Raw genomic sequence first — 18,238 nt, 5'->3', positions numbered from 1 at the left:
AAAGTAATGGGGGTGTTTGGCCGTTCTAAGTCTACACCAACATCTTCCAGATGCTGTGTCTGAGCATTTATAGATTATACGAGTTAGCTAGTCTTCAGGTGGCCTGTCATTGTACAGGACCAAAGGGGAGCCACTGTGGTAGGTGGTGATTTTGTTAAATGAGAATAAGTGACAGTCCCTTCCGCCATTAGCTATTAGTCAACCTGTTTCTCTACCAACTTTTTACCGAAAACTGTGAACTAGAAATAAATCATTTTCTGGATGGATTTTGCCTTTTCCACTTCCTAAGCTCTCTTTCTGGTGGAGGGGCTTTTTCACACTAAAATGACTAAATTGAGTCAGGGAGCACGAACCATGCGGCATTCGCAAGCTTGCTCCTTTTTTCCTGGAAGAATTGGTAACTATCTAAGCAGTTGAAGGACGGTACACACACGCTTCAGAGTCTAGTACGTCGTAAAATCTGCAGTTCATTGACTCTTTTCCTCCCTGAAAAGTGCAGACCTGCTTCATCCTGAATCAGGTACCTCCGGGGCCTCCCCTCTCTGCCCGCCACCCTCTCCCATCACCCACAGTCCCTGTGGCCTGAATGAGGGGCCGGTTTGTTCACCACAGAGCTGGACATTCTCTGAGAGCAGATGGGCCTCTGCACTTTACAGACCCTGTGAGGCACAGGAAAAGAAAAGGGGCCTAAGGATGACCGTCTCCACATTCTGAGAATGACATTGCTTGGTGCCAAGTTATAAGTACAGCGTCTTCTGTTCTCAGAACACAGGCAGAAAGTTAAAGATAACCAAATCATTTTTCACATGTTCTATTTCTCAATTGAAAAAGCCCTTCTTTGGTGACCTAGGATCCTGCGTACTGAAACAGTACTCCCACCCCACTTCCCTCCCTTCTTCCACTGTCTCTTCCTTTTGTTCTGTCAGTTCCAAGAAGGATCCATGACCTTGTATTGTCCATGCGTTCCCTAGGTGTTAAGAGACCAAGCAAAAGGCAGTGTAGCTTAGCTGAATGGGCAAGGGTGCAAGATGCGTTGCCAACATGCCTGGGTTCAAATCCTGTCTCAGCCCACGGGCATGGACAGCTACTTACCTTCTCTGTACCTGAGTCTCTTCATCTGTAACATATGGATGATAATAGTAATTGTCGACACCCTATAGAGGGTCCTTGTGAGGATTCAATGGAGTTAATATACACAAAGCCCTTTAGAGCAGTGCCAGATACTTAGTAGGCAATACACGTGTTAGTTGCCATTTTTATTGAGCACGTATGATGTACTAAGAACTTTAACATGAAATATCTTATTTAACCCTTTACAGCTCCCCTATAAAGATGGGGTTTTTTTGTTTGTTTTTTTTTTGCGGTACGCGGTCCTCTCACCGCTGTGGCCTCTCCCATTGCGGAGCACAGGCTCCGGACGCGCAGGCTCAGCGGCCATGGCTCACGGGCCCAGCCACTCCGTGGCACGTGGGATCCTCCCAGACCGGGGGAAGAACCCGCGTCCCCTGCATCGGCAGGCGGACTCTCAACCACTGTGCCACCAGGGAAGCCCCAAAGATGGTATTTTAAAAGCTCTTTTCCAATGATGAAACAGGCTAGGGAGGTTGTTGACAAAGATCACTTCACCATTAACTGGCCAATATGGAATTCAGACTCAGATCCTTCTGACTCCAGACTCAGTGCTAAACCACTGCACTCTCACTTCCCAGCGTGAATGGATCCGAATGCGGAGCATCGCAGCGGGGTGTCTGGTCTGAGACATGCTCTGTTAATATAGTATCTTCTCTTTATAGATAAGACCTTACACCAGTCTTAAGCTGCTTTGACTTGTCAGAGTTTCTCCGTTGACTCTTTGTCCCTAACATTGCCAGTCCTTTTGTGCTTTTCTAGTATCCAGCCTGATTCCCTTCTAATTCTCCACTTCTTCCGGAGAAATCTTTTCTTTTCTATACAGGAGAAAGCTGGCCTCCAGGGTAGAAAATTATTTGCGATGTTGTTTCCCTCAGCGATTGCCTCCGTTTCTTCTGAGCGGCTAGATGGTAATAGGGCTTCACTCCACATGTGCATGAAAACCTGTTGAAGAGAACACGTGACGATGCAGAGCTAGCAAAACCTAGGGTGCTCTTCCCAGCACGTAGCGTGGTCGCCTCTGCCTGGTTCACCTGGAAACCTTCGGGTTGGTTGGAAATGTACCTGTGGTCTTTACCTGCCCTATTTCTTAAACTATTTTTCAATCTGCCTGTGTCGCTGCCGCTTTGCAGTGTTGGCCACCAGAGTCACCATGTCCCATATGGACTGCTGCTCTGGCCACCTGCCTTGGGTTCTCCAACCCACCGGACAGAGCTTCCTGAAACTGAAATCATACTGCGTCCCCACCTTACTGAACACACTGCCGGGCTTTCCAGGACTGTTAGGACAAAGCCGGGATCCCTGCACTCGGTGTGCCCACCCTGCCCGGCACTCCAGCCTCATCCAGCTCCGCAGACTGGCTGTGTTCTCTCACTGTGCAGAGGACACTTCCCCCAGCCACTGGGAACCCTGACAACCCTGCTCTCCATTCAGGTCTCAGCTCAGCTGTGGCTTCTGCAGGAAAAGCCGCTCCTGGCCAGGTCCGCACTGCGACCCCGCTCCCCTCTCTTCCACAGCGTTAGTCTAGTCGTGGTAGCCACGCAGGTCTTTGAGCCCTCTTAACATTTGCAGCCGTAGCCAGTTTTGCTGATGTTATGTTCCCAGTGCCTGGCATGCCCAAGCACTCACTAAATGGTTACTGGGAAACTGAGGGAAGGAGGGCAGTGCACACCTTTCTCTGTGGCAAGAAGGGTGATATTCCTAGATACTTTAGGGGGCCTCTCTAAGGGATCTGGGTGTCCCCAGAGGAAGTCTCCACATTTCAGACCAAACAGTTCCATGAGCTTCCTGAACTCTCAGATTCTAGCGTCATTCCAGGGTAGCCGAAGGCCCATTGCCTGCCGTTTACCCTGTGCCCTTGGGCCAGCCGGTGGTGGTTCCCATGTGAACTGTCCACTCAAACACAAGGATGTCATTGTCACCTTGTATAGATGCTTCAGAGCTAAGGAGGTGGGATTCGAGAAATATCACACTCTGGGTCTGACCAACAATCCTCCAAGGGCTCTACCTCCTTAGAAGTTCTTTGATTCTAAACAGTTTTCTTTGTGGAAGAGTTAAAAATTAACCGAATCTCTCCAGTGGTCAACGGACCCTTCAATATCAGAGTGACATTTTCTTCATGCATTTTCTGCAAGGAAACTCTATTCTTTTTGTCGATTCGTGAGGAAAAGTTGATTAATTTATGCTCCCTTTTGAGCTAGACAGAGATACAGATAAAAACAGCTTACGCTGATTGAGCACTTACTGTTTGCCAGACACTGTGAAAAGCACATTCCGTGAACCATCTTACTCAGTCCTCCTAGAGTGGGTATAGATGCTATTAACGTCCCATTTTATAGACAAGAAATGAAGGCTCAGAAAAGTTAAGCAATTTGTGCAAGGTCACACAGCCGTAAGTGGTGGAGCTGGAGTTTGGACCTAGAACTGCCCACTCTCAAGTGCACTCTCTTAGCCTCCATGCTGCCTTCCTTGCCTTATCCTTTCACGAGTTTTGTATCACTTGCAGGTTTTGAGTTGTTTGGCACAAAACAACGTGTCTCCCCCCTCCCCATCACTGACTAGCCTATAGCCAGTTCACTTTTTAAGCCTATTTAAATTGTTTTATGTTTAAGATACAAATAAAAAGCATGCCACACATTTTCAGAACTCTAATGGAAAACTGATGAATTCATAAAAGTGCTAACAAAAGATCAAGATAAAAAAAATTAATTACATGGGACTGAGTGAACTAATGAGGATGATTACACTTTTTGTGACTTTCTGTTTGAATAAAAAAAAAATTCCCACAAGGACTCAGAGGCAAAAAATATACAAATCAGTTTTCACTGCAAAGTAAAGGAGCTGTTACAGTGGAGGATTACTGGACTGAATGTCAATATTGTGACATAGTATGGGTGTGTTTCATGTTTGGCAATTGCAGTCATTGTTGCTTCTGTTGTGGTCATCCACTTACAATGCTTGGTGTCAGTTTATCTCTTGTAAAAATAAAATACAGTGTGTGTGTGAAAAAAAAAAGAGATAAAACAGTCTGAGGAAAGGGTAATGATTAAAATTTTATTATCAGAAACAATACAAAAAAAAAACCAGAAAGCATGCCACACAAAGTTGCATCAAATCTAGCCTGAGTCATGTGAAACTATACTGTTAACTGTGTGTTTTATTTTTAAAAGATGGATATGTCTTCCATTTTTATCTTAATCTTTCCTTTTTAATATTTAATAACAGTAACTGGTAGCCTTTTGGCATGTTTAGAAAAGCAGCACCAGTCATGGGAGTCCTAGGCTTGCGTGAGCCCAGACCTGTTCCTTCCCCCATCTGCAGTTTTGCAGGAGCCGATCCGGCAGGCTGTACATCTCTGACTTCCGGGAAGGTTCAGCCAATCAGAGCCTTTGATGTGGTGGGGGTGGGGCTTAAGAAAGAGGCGGGGTATTTCCCTCCCTGCCTGCCCTCCCTGTCTGCCTCCTGCTGCGGCTGCACCTCTGTGGTCCCAGCTACCTGCCGGGCAGGCGCACCTTGCCTCCAGCTTCCACCAGGTGACCTCAGTTCCCTGGGCTCCATTTACCTCTGCCTTTTGTCTCTCCAGCCTCAGCGTGCTGGTGGCTTGCTGCTAGCTCTGGGCTGCACTGCTGGCGCCTATGAACCTTCCACCACCTGTGCACCGAGTGAAATTTGCTCTGTTATACAGTAATAGGGCTTCCCGTGCTCCATGTTGGACTCTCTTGTGTATTCCAGTATTCTCACACGTGATCGCAATATAGTTTACTTTAGAGGCATGGGAAATGGAGGCTATGACTGGGTTAAAATCCGCTGATTAAAAGCAGCCAAAGTGTTTGTGTTCACTATGGCTGTGGTATAAGGGGAAAACCCTGCCTGGGTGTCTGGTGTCTAGTTCTCACTGAGTCACTAGGGGAGCTTAGAATCACTCAAGTCAAAGCCTCAGTTTCTTGAAAAATGAAAGTGCTCCCCGGGGTCCCTTCTGGCAGCCCCATTAGCTGGCTTTAACTCCTTCCAAACCAAGACAGTTGTAGGATGCAGACTCAGTTCCTGTGGGGACCAGCGAGTTGTCTCCATCAGCTCGGCGGACCCTGACTCCAGCCATCTGCCCTTCGGAGGGGTGCCATTGGTCCCTGAGGGATCAGGTGACACAGTGTGGGCGAGCTGGGGCACATCTGTCACCACTCTGGAAAGACCTCCAAAACAGGCTTTTCTGATCTGACACATGTGCTTGGTCTTCCATTCAGGCACAACTCACTCCCAGATCATACAGTACAAAAGTAAAATTTACTGCTCAGCTGTCCTGACAGTGGGTTTAACAATGTATCAAAGATGTTGTTTCATCTGTTCACCTTAAGTATACAACCAATAGGCAGAATGTGCAGATGGCACTTGTCTGATGTAATATAGTCTCTCTTTCTCCATTTTAACCACAATCTTATAGTCTCTAAACAGCATTTTAAAAATACGTTGACCCACATGTTGTTTGTGTATACGTATATATTTGGGGCCAGATGCTCTGGGTATCTTTAATAACTTTGATTTACTAAACTTCCCTCCTCCTTCCCCACCCCCAGCCCTTTCTTTTCAGAAGATACATTTAGACAATCACCATTCACCTCCAACTCAAAAGACCTGCTGCCCAGTGAATCTGTGCTTCACGGAAGAATATCAGCTCCAGGTATGGAAACATTGTCTATTTTGCTTCTACTAATGGTTGCTTAAAAATTACTTTTCTGAAATGCGTGGATTCTCGGGTACGTTGGTTCAGTTTATAGGCTGAAGTTACTCATCTGAAGCTAGGTTTTTGAAAAGAGAGAGAATTTAAATAGCCACAAAAGTTTGTTAAAAGAAAAAGACAGTAAGAAAGCTCTTCTCTGCTGCAGGAGCTTATTGTTCTTTACTGGCTGATGTTTCATTCGTAGAGTGAATTCCTTTGAAATAGCGAAGTATAACCTGGAAATAATTTGCTTTCCACGTTGTCAGTATTTTAGGCAGGCAGCCAGGAAGATGCAGGAGGGCGGTGGCAAGACCGCTAGTCGCAGACCGGGAAGATCATGACCCTGGGGTGGGGGGGGCCACCACAAAGAGCACTTTGGTTTCCATGGCAGCAACACAGCTTGTTACGACAGTCTTGCCACCGAGATATCACCTCTGTTCTGAGAGGATCCGCATAGATCCATCTGCCACTTCCTTTTGCCACCTCAGCCTCAACGCACAATTTCCTATCCACGCTTCTTTTTTCATTGCTCCCTTCCCGAGCAAAAAAGAAAGATGCGTCTGCTGTCCCCTTACCAACAGCATGGCCATCCCTCAGGACTTAACGTGTGCATTCTCAGAGTTGTCATGAAATGAGAACATTTGAGAACCCCTGCCCTGGAGTCCCTCCTCCCTTCCCACCCCTCCCCCACTCCAGTACCACCAGTCCAGCCGCCAGGAAACTTTCAGCTCCCAGTCATTAAGAGAATTTCAGAAGCTCCTGGTGGCCTCCACACCCGTTCACGTGTCCAGGAGAGACCACATGTGTGCACGAGGGGCTCACAGTAGGGTTGTTGGCCAGGAATTCCTGCAAGAATAAAGTCCGATGTCCCCCTCACACGCAAGGAGCCCGTGTCACAGATGCAAATGGCTGCAGAGCTGAGTGTTTTGCGATTCGGAAAGAACCAAGGAGCATCTTCTGAGATACTGGCTTGTGGATATCACAGGTCATTGGAAGTGGTCCGTGACCAACAGTGGGGAAAAGGTCACTCTTTGTCGTTCTTTAGTCTTGTGATGGCAGATCCATTTCTTCTGATCTCCAAAGAGTCCGGGTACCTGCAGCCTTGTTAGCCTGGCAGGGCTTTTCTATTCAAACCCCGTAAATAACATGCTTACACAAAAACACGTTACATAATACCTGGTTCTAGAGGTGGAAAGAAATTCTGGTTAGTTGATGCCTTCATTCTCAAACAGGGGCTATTTGAACTACTGTTTACTTCCCACAGTGTCTTTTTGAATAACCATCTCCCTGTTCCCCAAATTATCACCCTGCTGTTAAGTTGATGGATTGTGACTTTCTAATGTCAAAATAACTGCCTAGTAATTGCCTGTCAGAATGCTGTGACCCATACAGCCAGCATCCCATGATGTATATACAAACCCTCCATTGCTGGCTTAATGTGAGGCTTGGCTATATTTTATGAAGGGTTTATTGGTCAAGTTACAGCTCGCCCTCAAAAAGTAATATGTTTAACTATGTGTGTTGTGTTGTTGGGTGGGGAACTTCCTATGATTCACTTGACAGACTTTTATTACAAATTAGATAAACTCACCCTTAAAAAGTTAACTCTTATTTTGGGGGGAGAAGTCAGCATAACTGGGATTTTTTTTTTAAATGTAAATACACCATTCTTGAGGGATAATCAGTCTCTGTTCTTGAAAAAGCCTTTCTTTAGGCAGAGGATAGGCAAAATGACTACATTTAAATTTTGCCAAAATAGACAACTAAAAAGGGCCTATTTAAAGCAAGCAAGGTAAAAATGCTTTAGAAATGGAGTTAAAATTAGAAAAAGTAAAAGTGGTAAGGGCAATCTGGTGATCACAAAGTTCTTGTAATCCGAAGATATATTTTGTAAGGAAAACCTTGATAATTTGGACGAATTGTGGAGAAGAGCCATCTGAACAAACAAAAGATTGCAGTACGGAGACTTTTCAAGAAAACATGTGTTTGACATCTGGACAGTGATAAATGGCCCTTGTGTACTACCTACTCAAGCTCCCCAATCCTTTGCCCACAGTTCTGAAATCCATAATTTTTTGAATAAGTTGTTTGGTGGCAAAACCTAATGGGAGGCTATTTATAGCCTTTATGTACTATGCCAAGGATGAAATCCATACATTTTTGTTGCAGAAATATCAATGTGCTTGATTACGAAGGCCCATCGGAATGTGACATAAAATAATATCTTACGCACCATATTATCATCTGAAATCAGACAAAGTATGAATCCCAAAATACATCAGGCCCCGGGGGTCTTAGGTAGATATGGTGAACCTACGTCTATTCCAGGACTCTACTAAATGCAGTGCTGGGAACAAAGAAATTTTAAAGCCACAGTTAAAGATCTTAAGATTCTAGGATATAAGAATCATAAATTCCTATGGATTTCGGAAGACCAAGTGGGCAGCAGATTTCTGAATCATTGACGATGTGGCAAGAACGAGTTGTCCGAGGCCGATGCCCTAGTACTACGACAGCATTGTTAGTGAGGGCCTGGATTCGAGAAAAGGAGGACGGGGATAGGACAGGCAGGAAATGGGCTAGTTGACTAGTTTGGTTAGCTTTGTTATCAGCAGGCTGAAATAGGGACCTATGGTGGCTGTGCAGAAATGGGGAAGCCAGGAAGGAGATAGCTGGCTTTAGTGACTAGGCAGAAAATCATTTGTTGTTAGTATATAAATAAAAGCCTCAGCATCCTTAGACATCTTCTCTTGGGTACTTTAAATGTCGCCATTAAAATATTATTTCCATTCTTTATTTACTTAGCAAACTTCTTGCCACACATCATGTAAAGATAAATGTCAGCCTGGAGAATGATCTCAGAGTCCCAACTACTGGCGACCATAATTAATGAGGCTTAATGTGCCTAGTTACAATCCAAGAAAGCCCCTGCAAATGCTGAAAACCCACAGCATTAATTCAACAATATATATTGGTATATATTTATATACGTCTATCAGTGGGATGAAATTCTCTCCCATTCGCCTTTGGAGTGAGACCACGGGGCAGGGGAGTGTACCACGTGAGAGTATCGTTGAAGGCCTGGCAGCTCCAGGTCAAAGCGATGCTCGCAGTGGGTTGTGATTGTGTTGCAGGCCTGTGGAGCACGAAGCAAGCGGTGTGGGAGAGAGCAAAATGGGGAGAGGTGGTAGCACCACGGATCATGGAAAAATTGAGAATAGCACTGTTAACTAGGCATTTGCCTTCAGCAGATGGTCTCTAAGACACACAGCTGCCACCATCCCAGAGAAACAGAATAAACACAGAGCTTCGCAGTGTCCTGGACCCGGTTGTTGCCACTATTTCTAGACTGACTTTCCTGTGAACCAAAAAACGCTCACGAGCCAAGACCTAACATTTTTACTTGCTGTGAATGTCTTAGGCGGAGGTAACACCAGGAATCCTTAATAAAACAATGAGTTAAAAGCTGCTGTCATCGTCTGCTGGAGGGATGTGGGGACAAAATAACCTAAAGGCCGTGAATAGATGACTGAGTGCACCCTGGCTAGTGCCGTGGCTGGTGGTGATTGTACAAAAGAAATAAAAGAGATTTCCTATTATGGGGGAGATAAAATTACAGACTCTGTGTAATTTAATGTACTTTGTCTAATTTATAGTTGTCTCACTTTGTAAAAGATTTACACTAATAGAGGAGAGATTCTGAGGTCGGGTGTTTTTCAAGGCACAAAGGGCAGTTCTGTATAAGGAGTAGACCCATTGCCATGTACCTGCAGCTATTTCTGTTTTCCCGTCATCTTTCCGAAGCAAAGGCTATTAAGAGAAGGATTTACGTCTCAGCACTGCTTTTAAGCAATGTGGAGCTTCAGTTCTGTTTTATTATGATTTTGAAGTCAGAGTATGTTTGCTCTGTATTAAGCCAAAAAACAAAAACACAAGCAGAGCGGGTGTGAAGGAAAATGCAGGTCTCCGTGGAACTCTTTCACTGTGTTTGGAGTCACCGATGCTTCTGTTTGTTATTTCAGATGGAGCTTAGAGTCAGACAATGTAAAACGTATCAGCAATTGTATTTGTAAATCCCTTCACCCATTATTTGCTAAATTCCCTTTAAAAAAAAAATTCTTTTTGTTGTTATTGTTCATAACGTCCAAACAAGAAGAACATGGGCAAAATTTAGTTCAAGGCTTGATATGCCAATCAGGTTTGATGTTAAATAAAAAGGCACGTTTAGAGTGGTCTGCCTTGTCCCCAGGCCAATTCTTGATCCATTTTCCTCTCTCTGTTCTGCCCATCACTCTAATACAAGTTGGACCATGTCATATACACTTTTCTGAAATCTAAATTAATGGTGCCTTGCATTAGAGTGCCACCAGTGACTAACTCTTGGCCTGCCGTGCAGCTGCCCAGATAGGAATGACCTCTCTCAGGCAGTGGGTTTAAAAGATGTGCATGTCACCTTTGTTTATGTTAAGACTTCCTGACTCATATCTCGAGAGAGAGACATACCAAGCTTTCCTGGATTACAGCAAAGTGTTTTCTTCAATCCTTTTTCAAACACAGCAGATTCTTTTAAAATTCAGACTAAGTCATGGATAAACAGTAGAACATTGGGTGTTGTTTGGTGTGTATCATTTTGTGGCTTAAGCTCCTTTTTGATTAAACAGATTCATCCTGTATAGAGGAGGAAGTTAATAGTTATCAAGGACCTGCTAAATTGTCAGGCCTGGGATCTGTGTCATCTCATTTAATTTTGAAAACAACCCATTGAGACATAGGAATTATGCTCAATTTACAGGTGACTAAATGGAGGTTCAGAGAGATTTAATACCCTTTTTCCAGTTTTATTGAGATTATAATTGACATATAACATTGTATTCGTTTAAGATGTACAACCTAATGATTTGATATACATATTTTGCAGAATGATCACTGCAATAAGTCTAGTTAACATCCATCACCTCACATTGTTACAAATTTTTTTTCTCGTGAGAACCTTTAAGATCTGTTCTCTTAGCAACTTTCAAACCTGCAATGTGGTATTGTTAACTACAGTCACCGTGCTGTACATTTCATCCCCAGAATTTATTTATCTTATAACTGGAAGTTTGTACCTTTTGTGGAGACATTACGGATTTCATGGGTTCAGAGATATTGTGGGTTCAGTTCCAGGCCACCACAATAAAGCGAATATTACCATAAAGTGAGTCACACAAATTTTTTGGTTTCCCCGTACATATAAAAGTTATGTTTATACCATACTGTAGTCTATTAAGTATGCAATAGCATTATGCCTAAAAAACAGCATACATACCTTAGTTAAGAGATACTTTATTACTAAAAAATGCTAACCATCATCTGACAATGCATAGTTGCCACAAACCTTCAATTTGTTTAAAAAAAAAAAAAAAAGCAATATCTGCGAAGCACAATAAAGCAAGATATGCCTGTAATAACTTGTTCAGAATCATCCAGATGGTGAGTGGCAGCCCGTGAATTCAAACCCAGAACTCCACAGTGCATTTTCTCTCTTTCTGCGTTGTCACACTGCCTCCTAAGTCAGATATGTGTCACCAGCAGTGAGCAAAGAAGCACATCTCTCCAGGGTTTACCCATATGTACTCGCAGTTGACATTTGAAATATTACTGATGGATGGCCTTCTTTTAGTTGGGAACAAAAAGTAGTCCTTTAAATAATATATTTCAAAGCAGTGACAAGCTAAGAATGTACTGTTTATTAATATAATGCTAATTTTGTCCTCTTCCCTTTTAATTCTTTTCTTTCTTCCCTTAATGCCTCGATATCTAGTAATCATAGTCACTTGGAATGTTTCTTTCAGTCAAGAAACTTAAAGAAACAATGTTTCTTTTCAGTAACCTTTTTTTTTGCGGTACGCGGGCCTCGCACTGTTGTGGCCTCTCCCGTTGCGGAGCACAGGCTCCGGACGCGCGGGCTCAGCGGCCATGGCTCACGGGCCCAGCCGCTCCGCGGCATGTGGGATCCTCCCGGACCGGGGCACGAACCCGTGTCCCCTGCATCGGCAGGCGGACTCTCAACCACTGCGCCACCAGGGAAGCCCGCTTTTCAGTAACCTGAAATGGATTGTCTGAGCCGTAGAAATAGTTTCATGAACCTGGTTAAAACCTCCTGGTTAAATAAGACGCATAACACTGAAGTGAGTGGTGATCTGATCAGCGATGCAAAAGGAAAAGTTCTCCACTGGGAATCAGGAGGACCCGGGTTTAGCCCTAGCTAAGCTTCCAGTAGAAAGAATAGAAGAGCTTCAAGCTTTTTCCACATCCCCTCTTTTTCAAAAACTTCCATCTGTAGTGGTACTGTGACCTCAGCTCAGGTTTCTTTATTTTCCTTGTGGAACCGAAACTATATGATGGTATGGGGAACATCAGTTTAGTCTACTAGAAATTCTACCACACACATTAAGCGTTGGGGAAGGGACATAATCCTCGAAGGACAGTACTGGGGATGGTAGTAACTGAGAAGTGGGTACAAGAAGGGCATCTGGGAAGATGGACCATTTCATTTCTTGATCTGGCTGCTGATTACATGCATGGGTAATTTTGTGAAAATTCATCAAGCTGTGTTAGGGCTACTTGTCTTATTCACAAATAGGTGGGTCTCGATGCCACATGGCCACCTCCAGGCCATCGATATGAGTGCATCTTCACTTCAGAGACTGAAAGTGATGATGATACCAGCTGTCTTTCAAGTAGACAATTTTTAGTTTACAGAAACATTTCCATTTGTAGCACAAAATTGCCCCGAATTAAGTGACATATAGGTTGATATCTCTGATTACCATTCTGTTTCAAATTGGGAAAGTATTCTGCACTGCTTATAGCATTTCTCTGATGTACTTACAAAAGGTGAGCTATGTAGTCTGTCCGGCTGTTTACTAGAGGGAGAAGTTTTTGTTGTTACACAGCTTCCTGACCCAGATAATGTTATTTGAGGCTAAGAATGATGTGCTCGCAACTAGCTCCATCTGTCCCTCACCAGACTAGCTTGGTCTCAGTCAGAATGTAGGTGAATTCCAAAGGGGAACTGTTGACTCCATTAAAAATTCTTTGAAGAGAAAGGTCTTGTTGTCCAAGTTAGCCCTTCTCAAAAATGTGACTAATCAGGTCTCTGCAGACCAGCGGTTGTGGTGTTCACATACTGAAGGGGTTTAATTGTGGTAACCTTTCCAAAGGAGAAATTTATCTCCAGTTTAGATGCCTCACCTGAGCTATCTGTGGAAAGCCACAAAGACAGAGGACAAAACTGTGGTCGCTGGGCTAAGTCCCTTTATCTATGCCCAGATAGCACCGGGGTTGAGTCGCTTGGTACTGAAGATAATCATCAACTCTTTCGTGTTTGTACTTTGCGGGAAATGGTGACATCCAAAAGCCCTTTTAAAAACCCAGTTTTTTGGGCTTCCCTGCTGGCACAGTGGTTAAGAATCTGCCTGCCAGTGCAGGGGACACGGGTTCGAGCCCTGGTCCGGGAAGATCCCACATGCCGCAGAGCAACTAAGCCCATGCACCACAACTACTGAGCCTGTGCTCTAGAGCCCGCAAGCCACAACTACTGAGCCTGCGCGCCTAGAGCCCATGCTCCGCAACAAGAGAAGCCACCGCAATGAGAAGCCCACGCACCACAACGAAGAGTAGCCCCCACTCGCTGCAACTAGAGAAAGCCAGCACACAGCAATGAAGACCCAATGCAGCCAAAAATAAATAAATAAAATGAATTAGTTTTTTTAAAAAACCAGTTTTTTGTTATGTAAATTAGTTCATTTGTGTCATATTTTAGATCCCATGTATAAGTGATATACGATATTCATCTTTCTCTGAATGAGTTACTTCATTTAGTATGATAGTCTCTAGGTCCATCCATGTTGCTGCCAATGGCATTGTTTCATTCCTTTTTATGGCTAAGTAAACATACTTGTGGTTACGAAAGGGGAAGGGGGGTGGAATTAGGAGTTTGAGATTAGCAGATACACACTACTATATATAAAATAGATAAACAGCAAGGACTTACTTTATAGCACAGGGAACTATATTCAATGTCTTGTAATAACATATACAAGAAAAGAAAAAATCCAGTTTGAGGACTTTGTTTCTCAGGTGTTTCTCAGGTTAGGTCCCTGAGGCTGTGACCACTTCGGCCCTGGCCTGATACCTTCCTGTGAGCAGAACATAAAATTTTCTGCACGCCATTTATAAGGTCTCTGCAGTGCCTGTTGTTGTGTTTTTACTTTTGCAAAGACCATTGAGATGCCTGGAGAATGAATAGTGCTATAAAAGGTCAAATTCTTGAGTATGTGTAATGGACGATGGAGAGTATTTGTTTGAAAATTGCCATGTGGTGACCCTGGCTTCAGTTTGGGACCGGCTAATTCAATCTACAAGGCCTTTTCTGTACATACAATACGTTCTTCCATTCCTTTGCTATCAAAGATACATATTCTCATTTCATGCAATTTCTTCTTTGTGTTTATTCCTTTGCAGGGCAGCAACTGCCCTCCGGTAACCAGTGTAGAAAAAAAGAAAAGCCATTCCGCTTACAGACTAGACCATCTATTTTTCATTCAAACGGATCCATTCTGTATTCCCATATGTAGGCCAAACGGGGACCTCTCTGCAGTGAGAGAGACACCCCTGCCCCATGTCACACCACAGCCCTTCCTCCATGTGGTTGTTGGAATGACTGTCAGGGCTTCAGCTGGGGGCTGTTCTCTCTCATGCAGTGTGTTTCCTTTAGCAAAGTCCTTACCATTTCTCTTCTCCATCTATCATCCAGAAAAGGAAGGTGTGAATTAGAAGCGCAAAAGTATGGACAGTCTTTGCACTGGCTTCATGAGATCCCTGGTTCCTCACGTCCTCCCCTGGAGTTCTGCTGAGACGTCCCGCACAGGGGTCTCGCAAGTTCTCTGAATTCAACAGGTCCCAAACTAAACGTACTCCCCACCCCACCCCTGCTGTCTCCATCCCTCCCCTCCCCAAATAATTAAAACTGATTAAAACCCTCTGCTCTGTCTTTTCTTCCTAGCTTGCTGAGTAGCATCATCACCTCCCATGGCACGAATCGTAAGGTTCGATACCATTTGTTTGCGTTCCTCCGGAAGCAGATCCCAAGGCAAGGATTTATGCAAAGAGTTTTGTAGGAAGCAAGACCAGGAAAGCTTGAGAGAGGGACGGGAAAGCGGGCCAGGGAAAGGCAGGCAGTCAACAAAAGGTTCCTTCTCAAACAGGTTACCTATGTAGACAACTGGAGATTAATGTCACTGGGGGACTCTGGGAAGCCATGGAGGACACACACCTCAGAACTTTCTACTGGAGGGACTGAGAGAGGTGAGATTCAAGCTTCTCCCAGGAGAGTCAATTCCCCAACACCCTGGTCTTACTACACAGGTGGTCAAAGCAGTCTCCCGTGGCCGGAGGAAGCCCTTGGCAAATGTAGGCACATGCTGGCAGTGGGAAGGCAGGTGCTGAAGTGATAAAGGCAAGGTGATGGCAGGAGAGGGGGCAGAAATGACAGTATTGGCGGCATCATTTTCCATTACTGCCTCTTCTCCAGCTTCCACTTCTAACCAGTTACCCTGCATGATTCTTCCTCCTACCTCTCTCCTAAACGCACGTTTTCCTTTCTTTCCCAACTGCCAATAAGCTTGTTCGAGTCTCCATCATTAGTCCTCTGGGTTACAACAGTGGCCTCTCTCAGGGCTTCCTGTCTCCAGTGTCACCCCTGATGGTCCCATCTTCCCGTCCTGCAGCCGTAATCTTTCTAGAAGGCATATCTCATCATCTCACTGTCAGCCCTAGTGGCTTCCCATTGCCCTCAGGATAAAGTTTAACTGACACCTGCAGTCTCTCCCTATAGGTTTGTTTGTCTGTTTTCTTTTTTAATAGCCTCTGCATTCCCCTTCCACTCCAAAACTGGATCAGGTGCTGCTTCCTTTGATCTCCTTGGATATTTAGAATTTCCTGTTTATTTAAGCATCAGCCTTCTCCCTTAGCTGTAAACTCCTTGGTGGGCATAAGCTGACTTGTTGACCATGGTATCTCCCAGAAGCCACCACCAAGTGTAATCGCTCATCAGTCTTGGATGGAAGCATATTGTTGAAAAACTATGTTGTTTGTAGAGCTAGTGTTAAATGTTCTAAGATATCTGATGAGACTTTGATTATGACACAGATCCGATTTTGACTGTAGGTTAAAATGGACCTCTTTATAAATGTAAGGTGTGCAATGAAGCTTTTTTCAAATACAGTCGGTCTCCCTAGCTAATGTGGGTAACTGCCATGACATAATTGTCTTTTTAGAATTAAACGGTTAAGCTTGACAGGAGAAAGATTGCAGGGCTATTGTGTTCATTTTTTTCACCTTAGGTATAGATCTAACTGCCACAAATTTCTGAGGGCAGGGAGTGGAAGGTGGATGTCCAAGAAGACTAGATGGTTTGATGTTAAAGGTTAACACTGGAATTAATGTGAAAACCCAATACTGATTTTCATGCATAATAATAAAACTTCCCAGGCATAAAATTCCCTATGTCATTAGTCTCATATTAAAAAGTTTGGAATTATTTCAGATAGAATAGTTTTCCCATCTGTGAGCCAACCGCTTTATGAGATGAGCTTCTCTTTTAATGTAAATTATTTTATTGAGAGACAGTGTTATATTTTGATCCAAATAGGGCAAAAGTTCACATAAGAGTCTTTCATTCATACTAAGGGGAAACTGTGTGAGACAGATTTGAATTCAGGCCTGACGCTCTCTGGAATTTGGGCAGCCCATGAAAGGGAAATTTTTTTTTCTTGCAAATTATTAAAAAATGATACATGGCTTTCTCCTCTTGCTTGGGAAATGTCCCCCAAATTTTCTGACACTTCCTCAATTGTTTCTTACACCTGAAGAGAGAAACAGTTTTCTACAGCTGTCAGGCTACATCTCTCCCTACTCTTACACCTTTTTCCTCACCTCTGCAAGAATCAACTGAGATGAGCCCCCTGGAGTTGGAGATTCCCACACATACACAGCCGTTTCTGCCCTCAGCTACCTGTCTTCTCCAGGGCACTCTGTCTCATCCCCATCTTTTCCTTCTCTTTTTCTACTGTGAGCCATTGTGGGGTTTACATAAGGCAAGACCTATGTTAAATATTCTACTAAAGATGTCAATAAGAAATGAATTCTCTAAGTTACAGAGAAATACAGTGCTCCCTGTTATTTTGTGAACTTTAACCTTCACGTCTACAATTCCTACAATTCTAGGAATTTAATCTACCAATAAACTTGAGCAAGTAACACTAAGGTGTATGGACAAGGCTGTGCTCTCCACATAAATATATGAAAATAAATTAAATGTTCATAGGTAGGGAACTGGTGAAATGAACCATAGGACATTCGATGGAAAATTCCAGAGCTATTAAAAAAGGATAAAGGAGATCTTTGAGAAATTATGTGAAACGATGTCTAAGATATATTGTTAGATTTAAAAAAATAAAAAGCTGGCTACAGACAATATGTGTGACATGATCCCTTTTATATATTTTTTAAAGAGGTGGTACTTTTTTTTTTTTTTTTTTTTGGCCACACCGCACAGATTGCAGGATCTTAATTCCCAAGACCAGGGATCCAACTCGGGCCCTCAGCAGTGAAAGTGTTTTTTTTTGCGGTACACGGGTCTCTCACTGTTGTGGCCTCTCCCGTTGCGGAGCACAGGCTCCAGATGCGCAGGCTCAGCGGCCATGGCTCGCTGGGCCCAGCCACTCCGCGGCATGCGGGATCTTCCCGGACCCGGGCACGAGCCGTGTCCCCTGCATCGGCAGGCAGACTCTCAACCACTGCGCCACCAGGGAAGCCCCTACACTTTTATAATATTTTTAAGTTAGCAAAGGTAAAGTGAGATACCTATGTGTTCAAATCAATTTTTTTTGTTTTAGAATCCATCATTCTATGGATTCTATGACTCATATGATGACTTGGAGCCCTAATGAATAATCTCTAAATTAAGTGAACTACTAAAAATAGGGATAAAGCAATGATTCTTAGCCATCTTCCCTTGGTGAACTCCCCCAGCTAGATGCCAGAGTTAAATGAGTGTTTCATACAGTTCATGAGAATGTAAATCAGGTTACAAATCTGCATGAATGGTGTGACTGCATGGTTTGTAAAAATGTGTGCATACAGGGGAAAAATCAGGAAGGATAGAAATGTTAACTGTTATCTCAGGGTAATTAGGATTTCAAGTGACTTTTACTTATATTTTATGGACTTCCATTTTTACCATAAACATGCATTATTTTTATCATCAGACACATCATTTGAACAAAGGTGAAGCTATCTTGTTTGTTCTGGTACTGAATGCTTGACACCACTTGGAAGTTTTTATCATGA

General features: G+C 43.7%; 1 protein-coding gene across 1 annotated transcript in view; it reads left to right on the top strand.

Moving 5' to 3' along the window:
- ZNF827 (zinc finger protein 827) overlaps window positions 1–18,238 on the top strand; it is a 184,060-nt gene that overhangs the window by 119,145 nt on the left and 46,677 nt on the right. Inside the window, exon 8 of the mRNA XM_007471998.1 lies at window positions 5,700–5,803. Coding sequence (XP_007472060.1) covers window positions 5,700–5,803 — 104 coding nt within the window. The remainder of the gene's footprint in view (window positions 1–5,699; window positions 5,804–18,238) is intronic.

Source organism: Lipotes vexillifer, unplaced genomic scaffold (assembly GCF_000442215.2).
Source record: "Lipotes vexillifer unplaced genomic scaffold, Lipotes_vexillifer_v1.1 scaffold269, whole genome shotgun sequence".
NCBI lineage: Eukaryota > Metazoa > Chordata > Mammalia > Artiodactyla > Lipotidae > Lipotes > Lipotes vexillifer.
The sequence above is the reverse complement of the archived record's forward strand: the minus strand, read 5'-3'. Positions and strand labels throughout refer to the sequence as shown.